The sequence below is a fragment of the Canis lupus genome, chromosome 26 (assembly GCF_048164855.1).
Source record: "Canis lupus baileyi chromosome 26, mCanLup2.hap1, whole genome shotgun sequence".
Lineage (NCBI taxonomy): Eukaryota > Metazoa > Chordata > Mammalia > Carnivora > Canidae > Canis > Canis lupus.
This window is the reverse complement of record NC_132863.1, coordinates 7,746,059-7,760,465: the sequence shown is the minus strand read 5'-3', so window position 1 is coordinate 7,760,465 and position 14,407 is coordinate 7,746,059. Positions and strand designations below refer to the sequence as shown.

Here is a 14,407-nt window from a genome sequence, read left to right as displayed (position 1 = left end):
GGCTAAAGGTAAGTTACCCCAGCTAATGTGATCTTCCTCTCCAAAAATGACTTGGAGACTGGCAAAATGACTACAGGGCCTGGCAAACAATTGGTGCTGAAGATGTACTTGTTCAATGAAGAAAATAAGTAAACAATAGGCTGAAGGCATGAACAAAGGCCAAGATCCTACAGAATATAAAGAATTGAAGCTCTGACGTTGAAATGCCAAGTGACAAGATTGAGATTTGAGGACAGAAAGTCTTTTCCATGACTCCTTCAGATCCCCTGTGCAGATATTCATTTCTGATGACTCTGCCAGAAATACCACCATTGCTTTATCCCAAGGTCTGCCAAGCATGACCAGTCACAACACATCTGCATAGTTTTTGCTATGGTGCTATTATTTACCGAGCACATTTCCTTAAATTTCCTTTAGTTGACTCACTTCTTTAACATAAATGAATGTGTTTTCAAGGGAAACTATAAATCTCTATTTCAAACAGATAAACAACCAATATCCCTTGACATAAATGGAAGTAACTGTCAAAATAAATACAATGAAAACAACTCAAGCTGGATGTCCTGCCTGCCCATGCTTGCCTCTGTCAGATAAGGAGACGGACGACAAGGAATAGAGAGGTATTAAAGACATGGCGCACTTGATGGAGAGTTGTTGTTGGCATACTAAGAAGGATGGAGGAGTGCTTCGGAACAAGTCACAGTCTGATGTTACTGAAGGCACCACGGGCATGCATCTCATTGACCATTCTCAGCCAAAGATTTTCAAACTAAGAAACTGGAACCAGGGGTATTCAGTAGGTTAAGTTTCTGCCTTCAGCTCAGATCATGATCCCAGGGTTCTGGAATCAAAACTCACATCAGGGTCCCTGCTCAGTGGGGAGCCTGCTTCTCCCTCTCCCCCTGCCTGCCACTCCCCCGGCTTGTGCTCTCTCTCCCTATCAAATAAGTAAACTTGAAAGAAAAAGAAAGAAAGAAAGAAAGAAAGAAAGAAAGAAAGAAAGAAAGAAAGAAAGAAAGAAAGAAAGAAAGAAAGAAAGAAAGAAAGAAAGAAAGAAAGAAAGAAAGAAAGAAAGAAAGAAAGAAAGAAAGAAAGAAAAGAAAGAAAGGAAGGAAGGAAGGAAGGAAGGAAGGAAGGAAACCCCAGACAGTGCTAAAAATGCTCTGGAAAAAAAAAGTATTTCCAAGATTTCCATTTTTTTTTTTTAAGATTTTATTTATTTATTCATAGACACAGAGAGAGAGGCAGAGAAGCAGGAGAGCCCAAGGTGGGACTTGATCCAGGGCCTCCAGGATCAGGCTCTGGACTGCAGGCGGCGCTAAACTGCTGCGCCAACGGGGCTGCCCCCAAGATTTCCATTTCTGAGGACTCCACTCATCATTGCTGTTTGCCTCACATACGAACAAAAAGGCCTACTTTTTTTCTCAGAAAAGGTCCTACTTCTAAGAGGAATAACATGATCAACAGAGGAAAAGGAAGTAGCTAGAGACTTGCTGTCTAGGTTGCTGCCCCTAGAGCAGGAAAATGAGCTTTCTCTTTGAAGTCAAGTTTGCTGCCTGAGGCCTCAAAGACATCATACCTACCTTGGGTGAGAGAATTTACTAAACAAAACTATGCTGTTTAAAATATGAATGGATGTTGCAGAGGAAGAGATGTGCTTCCTGGCCATTTTAGTGAGGTATGTCCCAGGGTGAGAGTGAAATTATTGGCTCAATTTAGATCCTCGGACTTGGAGAGGATGACCCATTGACATTGTAGGGAGTAAATCCACTAAATTGTCCCTTTCTATTTGTTAGATATTTGTTTTTCTCTTTTAGACAATGCATGTACTAGTATGTGCTGGTTATGGTTCTTATGGAGAGCAGCAGGACTGCATGGTTAGGGGAGCAGCCTCTGGAGCCAGGCTGCCTGGTCTAAAGCCTTACTCTGTCTCTTTTCATCTGTGTGACCTTGGGCAAAATACTCAATGTCTCTGTACCTGGGTTTCCTTGCTCACAGAATGAGAGTGATAAGAGTATTGCCTACCATGTAAGGATATCATAAGGAGTAGCTGATCCATACAAAGCATCTAAAAGAGCCCCTTGCACAAAATAAGCATTCATTATCAGTTACTTGTTATTATATGGCAATATTTTTTTACACAGAATAAAAGGTTATGCCATGAAAATTATGTCTTCCTTCCACCCAGACCCCATGTCCCTCCATAGAGGCAAAGCACTAAATAAAAAAGGTTCTTGGGTATCTTTCCAGAAATACTGTATGCATTCACTACCGAGAATACCCTCTTCTGTGCAAATGGGAGCTCACAAGGCATTCTATTCTACACATTGCCTTTCTTACTTGACAATATTTTATAGAAATGAATTCATGGTAGGCTTGGTTCCTCATTCTTTGTGGAGGCTGCAGAGTTTTAAAAGCATCTTCAGGGGACCCCATCATTTATTTCCGTAGTCCCTGATGTTGGACACTTGAGCTACTTCTGCTCTTTCACATTTACAATCATGTTGCCATGAATACATTGAAAAGCAAGTATTTCATACATGTGCAAGTATAGTTTTAGGATAAATTAGTCAAAGTGGAACAGCTGGGTCAAAGAGTCTGTGTGTCCTTTATTTTGATAGATATTGCTAAATTTCTCTTCTGAGAAATTATACCAATTTGCACACCGACCACCCGGTACACAAGTGTCTCCCCCTCATTCTTAGAATAATGTTTTAAATTCATAAAACAGGGACTCCGGGGTGGCTCAATAGTTGAGCATCTGCCTTTGGCTCAGGGCATGATCCCGGGGTCCTGGGATTGAGTCCCACATCGGGCTCCCTGCATGGAGCCTGCTTCTCCCTCTGCCTGTGTCTCTGCCTCTGTGTGTGTGTGTGTGTTTCTCATGAATAAATAAATAAAATCTTTAAAAAAATAAATTCATAAAACAAAATATATAAGACAATCAAAGAAAGTAATTAGAGTGAAATGCAGTTTTCAGTGAGTAAAAACCCACATGTGTGGAATGGTAATAGGTATCATTCTTTCCTTACCCATTTAACAATAACATTTAGCGGCAGGTAGGAATGAGTAGATATTTCAGCCTATCAGCCAATATAATGCAATATGAAAGTCTGTGTTGGTGACCAGCTCACAGGTCCTGCTTATAATATGGTGGCTTAGAGTCATAATTGCAGGAACTGTTAAATCAGAGTTAGCAGCTAGCAGAAAATAAAGATGTAAATTCTTTCTGAACAAGTATGGGACCCTGTCATAGAAAGCAGCTCATGGAAACTAATTACATTGAGTGGCAGCTTCTCCTCAATGCATCAGGTCAGCCCCAGGAATTCACACTTTCAGGGCAGCTCTTAAAATTTACAGGTGGGAATCAGCCTCATCCAGCCTAATACAGGCTTCACTGCCCTTTTAAAATAACCAGACAAGTCAAAATGTGGACAGGCAGAGAGAACTCTACAGAGGCCATCCAGGTGTGTGGCTTTGACTGTTTCTCATCTGCTCCCCTATCACACAGGGTTTTGGAGAATATCCAATACAATGAGAGAATTTTAACTTCCATGGAAATGAAAAGACACGCGGCCTTAATTTAAGGCTCTGTGTTGATCATTGGGAACTCATAGTTCCCCCGCCCCTTATGTGTAGTGCTCAGAACCTCTCTCAGATCTGCCGAGAAGAGTGACCCTGAAAGCCACAGAAAGGGATGCTCAGCTTTGGAAGACAGAAGAACCCAGTGGTCCAGGACATGGCCTGGGGGCATGGTGATCCTTGCCCAGCCTGGCCATGATATTACCTCGTTCTCTTACCCCAAGAATACTCCCATGTCTAGAGAAGTTACTGGAATTGACAGGAACAAGAAGAAAGTGATGGTAGGAGGTGTCAAATCCACCATCAGAGAACACTCTGTCACTGGAAAAATGCACAACTCTGGCCATTTCAGGGGTATAAAAGAAAAGAGTTCAAACAATTTTCTGACTGCATCCTTTTTTTAAATTTTTGAGCATTAGAGAAATGTTAAATTTCATTAAGTTTTACAGCCAGACTTAATATAGACATAAATCCCTTTAATGTTGGTTTCAGTCAAAAGTGAGCTGAACATTATCGTTAAAGCAGTGCATGTGGGAGAATTATCTGAGGAAAATCAAAATAGGCACAGTTGGGAACATTCAGCCATGACCATCTTAGACACAAGTAGGCACAACAGCAAAATTTCTTAGACTCTAATGGACTGGGCTATTTTGCTGCTCAGTTTCCATACAGATGAGCTTTGTTCTGGGGCAATATGGTTATGGTTTGCAAGTCTATCTGGGGAAGCTCATTTCTCTCTCATTAGTCCATGAGTGCAGTACAATTTCAGCTAATACGGTTACATAGTTCCTAGCTGGGTTATTTGGTTAAATGCCTTCAGGGAAAGTAGCAGCCAGAATAAACGGACAAGTGAGATGGATGTACTCTCTTGTTCTGAGTACCTATAGCTGTTGGAATCTCATTGGCGATTAATCATATGCCACGCTGTACTCATAAAACTCCTATCGTTTGAGAAATTATTTAAGGTTAGTATTACTTGACATTTCACAGGGGACATCTTGTCTCCCTGGTACAATTTCTTTGAAGACAGTGCTTATATATGACTCTAACTAGAGAGATCTACTCCTTGCCATGGTTCATTGATGAAGCACTTACATGAATTTGTGTGAAATTGAAAAAAATACTCCCTACCAGTGGGTGAGTTGCAAAACAGCCCCCTTCCTCTGGGCAAACAAATGAGAAAAGGATGCCTGCCCCCCACCCCCACACCCAGGGCTGGCCAATTATTTTTCAAAGCCCCACCCCATGGCTTGTGGAGTCCAGTGCAGCCCTTAATTGCTCCCCTTGGTTACGCACCTTATGCAGAGTACAACCTGCACAACTGTCCAGGCAGCCCTGATTAAAGATACCACATTCCCAGTTTTGTAATCAAACCACAGAGGTTGCTCCTCAGTGCTCTGAACATATCTGTTCACTCACACAGCTGTGGCCCCCCATGTTAACTGTATTGACCTATTATGAAAGCTTGGTGCTATAAGAATGTCAATGCAGCATCACAGACATGAAAGATGGGCAAGGCCTTGTGCGGTAGATGCCATATGTACCTATATCACCTGGCGATTATCTCTGCATGCCAGAGGGCTATTCACTGCAAACACCGGCTGAGAGTGATGTTCTGACCACAGGGACACTTGTAGATGGAAAGACAAAGAGCTAGAAGGTTGCTGCCCCTAGAAGCAGCCCTCAACCAGTGATGGTCGGGGATGGTCGAAACAACAGTGGGGCTTCCCTGCCATCCCAGCTGGATGCTCTTTTCTGCCTCCACCAGGGCCCCTCTGGTTTCTGACCATAGTCATACCTGATGACCCACCTTGGGTCATCATGAAACCCAGGAGAGGTAAATGTCAAACTCTTAGCAATGATATGAGGCTAGTTTTATCAGCTTCCTTTTCAGCAGCTACAGCCCACCTAGAAGGAATGGGACGTGGGATAGGTATGTCTCAGAGCCAAGGGGGGGCCCTTGGAAAGGCAAGGATACTATACTGAGATACTATAATGTAGGCCTCAGTCTCTCAGAGAGCAGCCTGGAGACCCAAGAGGCCTAAGGTGACAGTGAAGGGTTGGGCAAACTCTTTCTATAAAAGGTAGGAAATATTTTAAGATTTGTGGGCTTCCATGACAACTGCTAAGGTCTACTATTAGAATGTGAAAGCAGCCATTGGAAACTAAACAGACGTGGTTGTATTCCAACAAAACTTTATTTACAAAAAGAGGTAGAGGGCCAGATGTGGCATGCACCATATTTTGTGACTCTTACTGTAGATCATCAAAGAAACTGAAGGACACAAAAGAAGAAGTAAGAGGTGAGAGAGTGGCCACGCTGTTTGGCAATGCACTTGCCAACTTACATCGATTCTTTCATTTTATCCTCACAGCAACCAAGTACTTTGAGTTTTATCATCTGCATTTTAAAGATGAGGAAACTATGGTTTCCAGAAAACAAGAAAATTGCCAAGACCAATCAGCCTAGGTGCAAAGCCAGATCTGCTTGATTTTTTTTATTTTTTTATTTTTTTTTTCGATCTGCTTGATTTGAAGGCCTCTCTCCTTCTCTCTACTCCAAGCTGATAGCTACAGACATATTCCTTGTGTACCATCCAGCAACAAAGTCCACGGGTCCCAGATGTATTAAATTCCAGATCTGGGGGTAAGAGTGGCAGTGCAAGAGTCAGGTTCAGTCTCAGGCATCTTAGAAGCTTCTATGAGAGTGTTAAAGCAAAAGGCATGGTTACCGCTGTGTTTACCACCAGCTTTCATGGTGAAACCAGCCCTGGGATCCAATGTGTGCCATTTGTCAGCCTGTCTGCACAAAGGCAGCACCTGAGATATAAGAAGTCCTAAGATTTCTTGAAAAGAAGTTAAGTTCCTGGCCTATTAGCTTAGTGTTCAGGCAGCCCATCTAATGGAAAAATGCACAGTACAAACAATAGCCAAAGTCAAAATTATTAAGGTTTCTTTCTATGGGCTAATCTAGTCTTAATTCCTAACTACCCATTCAAATACTCAGAAATTAGGCCTGAAAATTATTAAATACCAGAGAGGGTTTTTTTTCCTTCTGCACTCAAATCTTCTAGGAGAAGTGAGCCATCATCAGAAGTTTCTTCAAGAAATAACTTCCAGGGAAGCCCTGAGGTCAGTTTGGATTCAGTCCAGTCTTCTCACTTTCTTCACAATGGTACAATGATAATTCACCTTCTTCATGATGACTCTGAATCATCCTGATCCTGAATCATCGATGATTAAATTATGTTCACTAAACAGCTAGTATTTTCTAAAGCATGAAAATAGATTAGTGCACTTTCAAAAGAAGTCATAGAAGAATACGAACCAAAACAAGTGACTGACTTAGCCTGGGATGACCACAGCATTAAATTTACAGAGACACCACTTGTCCCTAAATGTCCATGTTAATCACTATTTTTAGAAAATTCCAGCATAACTCAAGGCCAGTTTAATTTATTCCTATACACAAATAATTTTATGGAAGGCAACATTGTATTTCAAATTCGTAAATGATTTGGTTTGGGCTATAAAAGTATAAACAGAATGCTTACAAGAAATTGCTCACTGCTCATTCTTGCTATAAGCCATTTGATTTTTAGTCAAAAAACCCATAGCAAAACAAGCACAACAGTTTGCCTTCCTTAATACTCAGTGTAGACTGTTATACAAGGAATTAAGCATTAGTTACCACATTAATTAAAAGACAACAAAACAGAGTTCGTAAGTCACCAACCATCTCAACATTCAAAGGTGAATTTGACCCCAGACAACACGTGGTCTTCCTTTTGTCAGAAAAGTGGTCTCAGAGTTCTGTGAATTCTTGACTGTCAGATCTGTGCAGTGCCTTCTCCAGCCCCTGCCCATCTCAGGGCAAGCCATTTTCTCCAGAACCAGTGTGGAGCCCAAAGCCCTCAGCCCAGACCACAGGTAATAATTATCAACCAGAGAAGTGAACCAGAATGAAAAGCTTGTGAACTGGGCAATCAGGCAGCAAACACACAGAAAATTCCAATTTTTCTTTTTTCTAATAGAATTTAACTTCTACCTGCCAACCTAATTGCGCTCATTCAAGGCAGAAATTTGATCTTGTTAACCCAGATGCTGCCTCCCACCCTCATGTCTGCAGGATTGTCCTCAAGCTTCAGAGGACCAGCACAGTATTAGGAAAGGGTGCCGAGGTGCTGGTGCTTAGATCTCACTGTTCGTACCCCTAGATTCCACTCTGCATCCCCATTCCCACTGGCCTTGGTTGTCAGTCCGTGTGGATCCTGCCTGAACCTCGGATCCTCAGTGTCCTGAACCCTAAAATTTCTAGGCCAGCTGTTCTGTCATGTTCTCACTAACCTCAGCCTCTCACAGAATATTCCCGCTGCCTGCTGCTCCACACTGACAGAGGAACACAGAGTACCCCCCCACCCCCAACTCCCTGAGATAAGACACCCCTGAGAGCCACTGCTGTTCTAAGATGAGCCCCAGACCTCTCCAAAGTTGAACATTCCAACATACCTCCAACCCACTCCAGAACACTGCTCAGAAGAAAAAGGTAGCCCTCCACGCCCCCTCTGGGAGCATCACAATGGCTACTCATTGAATTTTCCATTTGACTTGCCTTAGACAGGTGATTTTTCTTCCTTCTATGGAGAAACAAACCAGGCTTAGCAAATAGTCTTCAAATCTATTGTTTAGGTTTCAATTTCACCTTTGAAACCCAAAAGAAAAGGTATTAACTTGGATTTCTCTAGATAGTACATCCTCCAACTCTACCGAAGAATGCACTTGTCTTACAAATTCAGAGAAAGTTAGGGGTAACTGAACATAGTTACTATTTTGAAGTAATGTTCCTCAAAAGAACTGAAATCCAAACAGTTCAAGAAAAGTAAAAACAACAGCAAACCATGTCAAATCTGAGTGGGTCTCTCAGAGACAGGAAATATAGACCAGATCGAGAATTAAACTTTTTAAAAAGCCAACGAGAGTAGTTTGGGATCTAAGTGAAGAAGGAGGAGTAGATAATTTGAAGCCAATGATTATGGCCAGAGGAGACAGGAGGATATCCTCTCTGATGACCAGATATTAAAGGAAGACCTAGATTCTAGAATCTAGAATTGTTCAACACCAAAGACACAAGAACTGGTCCAAATTCTGAGTGGAATAGAGGAAGGAAGAAGATAAGGAATTGATTTTCAATGGGTGTGAAGTTTCTGCTATGCAAATGAGTAGGTTCTAGAGCTGTGTTGTGCAACACAGCCAACAATACAGTATTATGTATTTTAAACTGTGGTAAGGTTAAAGGTTAAAGGTGTTAATGGTTCTCACCAAGGCAAAATCAAAAATAACACACAGACACAAAAGAACACAAGGAAGTTTAGGGAGGTGATGAACATGTTTTTGCACCTTGGTTGTGGTGATATAACTATTATATGCATGTGCCCAAGCTTATTACATGCGAAGTATATCAATTATACCTCAATAAAGCCAAAAATTCTTTTTTTTTAATGTTTTTATTTTTATGATAGTCACACAGAGAGAGAGAGAGAGAGAGAGGCAGAGACATAGGCAGAGGGAGAAGCAAGCTCCATGCACCGGGAGCCCGACGTGGGATTCGATCCCGGGTCTCCAGGATCACACCCTGGGCCAAAGGCAGGCGCTAAACCGCTGCGCCACCCAGGGATCCCAAATTCTTAAATTAAAAAAATTTAACACAACACAGAAATAAATACAGTATGGATGAAACACCTAAATGTGAGGCAGCAAACCATCAAAATCCTAGAGGAAGGGGATCCCTTGGTGGCTCAGCGATTTAGTGCCTGCCTCCAGTCCAGGGCATGATCCTGGAGTCCCGGGATCGAGTCCCACATCGGGCTCCCTGCATGGAGCCTGCTTCTCCCTCTGCCTGTGTCTCTGCCCCTCCCCTTCCCTCTCTCTCACGTGTGCGCGCTCTCTCTCTCTCTGATGAATAAATAAATAAAATCTAAAAAAAAAAATCCTAGAGGAGAACATAGACAGTAACCTCATTGCCATCAGCTGTAGCAACTTCTTACTAGATATGTCCTCTCAGTCAAGGGAAATAAAAGCAAAAATCAACTATTGATATTTCATCAAGATAAAAAGATTCTGCACAGCAAAGGAAACAATAAAAAAAAACTAAAAGGCAACCTAAGAATGGAAGAAGATATTTGCAAATAACATATCTGATAAAGGGCTAGGATCCAAAATCCCTAAAGAACTTATCAAACTCAACACCCTCAAAAATGAATAATCCAGTCAAAAAATGGGTAGAAGACATGAATATACATTTCTCCAAAGAAGGTATCCAGAAAGCTAACAGACATATAAAAAGATGCTCAGGGGATCCCTGGGTGGCGCAGCGGTTTAGCGCCTGCCTTTGGCCCAGGGCGCGATCCTGGAGACCCGGGATCGAGTCCCTCATTGGGCTCCCGGTGCATGGAGCCTGCTTCTCCATGGAGCCTGCTTCTCCCTCTGCCTGTGTCTCTGCCTCTCTCTCTCTCTCTCTCTCTCACTGTGTGCCTATCATAAAAAAAAAAAAAAAAAGATGCTCAACATCATTCACCATCAGGGAACTACAAATCAAAACCACAATGAGATATCACCACACACTGGTCAGAATAGCTAAAATTAACAATTCAGGAAAACAGATGTTGGAGAGGGTGCAGTGGGAAGGGGAACACTCTTGCACTGTTGGTGGGAATGCAACCCAGTGCAGCCATTCTGGAAAACAGTACAGAAATCCCTCAAAAAGTTAAGAATAGAAATATCCTCTGATCCAGCAATCACACTACTAGAGATTTACCCAAAGGATACTAACATACTGATCCTAAGGAATACATGCACCCCAATGTCTATAGCAGAATTATCAACAATAGCCAAATTATGGAAAGAGTTCAAATGTCCATCAACAGATAAATGGATAAAGAAGATGTGGTATAGATATAATGAAATATTACTGAGCCACAAAAAGGAATAAAATCTTGCCATTTGCAACAACATGGATGGAGCTAGAGGGTATTATGCTGAGTGAAATAAGTCGGTCAGAGAAAGACAAATACCATATGATTTCACTCATATGTGGAATTTAGGAAACAAAACAGATGAACATAGGATACAGGGGGGAAAAAAGAAAGAGAAGCAAACCAAAAAAAGACTCTAAACTATAGAGAACAGAGGATTACTGAAGGGGAGGTGGGCAGGACAATGGGTTAAATGGGTGATGGGTATTAAGGGCATTTGTGATGAGCACTGGGTGTTGCATATAAGTGATGAATCACTAAATCTATAACTGAAACTAATAGGATACTGTATGTTAACTAATTAGAATTTAAATAAAAACTTGAAATTTTTTTTAGATTTCAGGGTAACACCACAAAAACAACATTTATTTAAATAAATTAGTATTATAATTCTGATTACTATAACTACTGGTGACTAATAGCCCTTTGTCATCCAACAAATAGAAACGCAAACTAACAGAATTCATTAACTTGCTCTTAAAAACATTATGCCACTAATACATCAGGTTTACAAACTGAAGTATTTTACCTCATGAAAGGGCACAATTCTTGAATATGTGTCAGGACCCATAAAATCAAGAAATGCCCACACTGGAATATATATCTAACCCAGTGCTTTCCAGTCCAGTGTATGCAATGGGCCAGGAAACTCTCTAGATCTTTACTGCAGAACTCAAAAACAAAGCAGAGAAGAATGGGATTCTCATTATCAGCATCCCCGGCAAGCAGAGAAGGCAGTGGGAAGGGATGAATTAGTCATCAAAAGATGGTGGATCATCTCCCATTGTGGACCAAAATGAAAGACCAACCAAAGACCTAAATGGAACCAATTTAAGTGGCTATGTAATTGATTTCTGGGGGGGAAAGACTCTCAATAGGAAAAATGGAGGTGTTGGATGTATAGAATTTAAACTTCTAACTGAATACTGTAGGGTGTAAGAGTACTCCCAGTTTGTGATTTTTATATTTATTTGTTTGATTATTTGATTGATGCCTGTCTCTCCAGCTAGGCTATAAGTTACATGAGGGCAGGGAAGTCACTACTGCATTCTCGTATTTGGAAAAGTCTCTGGCATATGTTAGATTCCTCCTGACATTTCTTGAGTGAATAAATGAGGTTGATATTGTGCTGATGTTAGGGCTTGGGCAGGGGTTAAACACACAAAAGTATAAAGGAAAAGCCTATGTCAGTCCGAAGCAGGGAACTAGAAGTGAGCCTTTTGCATAAAGCCAGAAAACTCCAGAGGTTGCCTCATTTATGACATAAGATCTCGAACATTCTGACCATCAACTTGAGTCTTGGATTCCAGGTGAACCTCATTTACCCACAGGTGGTAATTCAACTTAAAATGGAAACCATTCTGGAGAGCACAGGACTCAGGTTTGCCAGTTTTTTGAGGGCCTAAGGTAGGAAGGGATGAGAGAGGCTGGAAAGAGAATAAAGGAAGAACAGAGAGATCCAAGGATGCACCAGCTCTGTCACCATTTTGCGTGCACTCCACAGAGGGCCTATAAACATAAAACAGTTGACTTGCAGCATTTGCTCTTGCCTGTACATGGCTTAATTGACCTAATGAGACACTATGTGTTTTTCAGAATGCCGAGGCCAGCTATGACTTCAGCGGCAATGACCCCTACCCTTACCCTCGATACACAGATGACTGGTTCAACAGGTAAACTGGGCCTCGTGAGTTGTCTTTGACTTCAAACTTGGGGGTTTTATTTGACTCTGCTTTGTTTTTAAAGCTTAAACATCACCAGCAAAATAATCTGAGGGCTTCACTAAATTATATTGTGATTTTTTTTTCTCCTTTACAGATACATTCTCTAAATTCTTGGATTTTGTTAATATGGCAAGGTTCCTCTAGAGTTGTCTTTTGACTGTTTTGTTCTGTTGAATTGGGAGTTATTTGCCACTTTATTAAAGATAAAAGAAGGTAGAAATAATAAGAAATCCTTTTTAATCCACCACAAGATGATTTAAAACATGTTCATTTCACTTGATCTGTTGAAGAAAACTATTTTGCCCTTCTGCTCTATGTCCAAATGTTTTTGAAAAGCATTTCTGCTGTAACCTCATAAGAGCTCATGTAGTTCCTTTCAGCTAAGCATTAAGCAGTATTGGCAAATATTTGAAGTATTTTTTAAATTGAGGTACAATCGACATATAACATTATATTAATTTCAGGTATACAATATAGTGATTTGATATGTGCATATATTACAAAATGATCACTACAGTAAGTCTAGTTAGCACCCAACACCATACATAGTAACAAAAAATTTTTTTCTTGTGATGAGGACTTTTTTTTTTTTTTTAAGATTTTACTTATCTATTCATAGACACAGAGAGAGAGGCAGAGACACAGGCAGAGGGAGAAGCAGGCTCCATGCAGTGAGCCTGATGTGGGACTCCATCCCGGGTCTCCAGGATCCCCCCCCAGGCTGCAGGCGGCGCCAAACCACTGCACCACCGGGACTGCCCGTGATGAGGACTTTTAAGATCTAGTCTCTTAGCCACTTTCAAATGTGCAATGCAATATTATCCTTATAGGCTTAAAGTAGTGCTTGGCATCCTATCAGGTTAAACTACTCAATGGTCCATCCAAAGTTACGACTTTTCTTTAGCTTCTCTTGCTACTAAACATGCAAATATGCAGTCTCTTTAGTCTCTAAGTCAATTCTTGCCTCGTTGGTTGATTGCTTATAAGAAATATCAAAAAAATAAAGATGCGTGGCTTGCACCCTCAAAATCAACTAGTTTTTTTTTACTTTTAAAGATTTTATTTATTTATTCATAGAGACAGAGAGAGGCAGAGACACAGGCAGAGGGAGAAGCAGGCATCATACAGAGAGCCTGACATGGGACTCGATTCCGGGTCTCCAGGATCACAACCTGAGCTGCAGGCAGCGCTAAACCGCTGCACCACCAGGGCTGCCCTCAACTAGGTTTTAAACCTAGTGCTTTCCTATTACTGATGTTCTTGGGTGAAGTTCATGAGAACATATGAACTTTAATTAATGGTATAACAATATGTGTACATCACTTTTACTTCCCATGGGAAACTCATATAGATAAATGTTGCCATTCTCTGTTTAGTGATAAAGAAATAGGCTCAGAGAAGTTGTGTGATTTCCTGGTCAAACAACTAGTATGTGTCAGAGCTAATGCTTGAACCCAAGCTTCAGAAATGTTTCTAAATACAAATTGTACCATTATTTTATAAGTATCATTTTTGTTATAAAAGACAGAAAGCATCATGGCCAGAGAGTGGCCAGGGAAGGTTTTAGTTGTATGACCAGAGTCTCTCTGGGGTACAGAAAGTACACATGGGTTGGGGCTTGGCAATTACAGAAAATACAGAAAAGAATAAAGAAGAAAAAACGATTAAATTTGCAACATTTTAAAATGATCATTGCTGGGGCACCTGGGTGGCTCAGTGGTTGAGCGTCTGCCTTTGGCTCAGGGTCCTGGGATGGAATCCCACATCAGGCTCACCGCAGGGAGCCCATTTCCCCTCAGCCTAGGTCTCTGCCTCTCTGTGTCTCTCATGAATAAATAAATTTTTTAAAATATTTTTTAAAAAGATCATTGCTGATATCCAATAGCACAGTTTACTCTTTATTGACTTCCACAGCTGCTTTAAAATTATCATGTAGTGTTTGAAAGTACGTGTAGGGGATAAGAATGTATCAAAAAGGTCTGAAAACTTCTGACATGAAGCTTCTCATACCTTCTGTGATTTAAAATCCTAGATCCTGGGATCCCTGGGTGGCGCAGTGGTTTAGCGCCT

General features: G+C 41.1%; 1 protein-coding gene and 1 long non-coding RNA gene across 5 annotated transcripts in view; one reads left to right on the top strand and one right to left on the bottom strand.

Moving 5' to 3' along the window:
- PCSK2 (proprotein convertase subtilisin/kexin type 2) overlaps positions 1 to 14,407 on the top strand; it is a 255,897-nt gene that overhangs the window by 168,286 nt on the left and 73,204 nt on the right. Inside the window, exon 6 of the mRNA XM_072799985.1 lies at positions 12,210 to 12,286. Within this exon, the coding sequence (XP_072656086.1) occupies positions 12,210 to 12,286 (77 nt within the window). The remainder of the gene's footprint in view (positions 1 to 12,209; positions 12,287 to 14,407) is intronic.
- On the bottom strand, positions 5,766 to 8,689 carry LOC140618033 (uncharacterized). 4 transcript variants are annotated; one of them, XR_012018175.1, is made up of 3 exons: positions 8,195 to 8,687; positions 6,617 to 6,853; positions 5,766 to 5,857 (listed from the first exon to the last, which is right to left on the bottom strand). It is a non-coding gene; the product is annotated as an uncharacterized lncRNA (long non-coding RNA). The 4 variants fall into 4 exon arrangements; XR_012018174.1 differs by having other exon boundaries at positions 5,772 to 6,223; positions 8,092 to 8,689; XR_012018173.1 differs by having other exon boundaries at positions 5,772 to 6,281.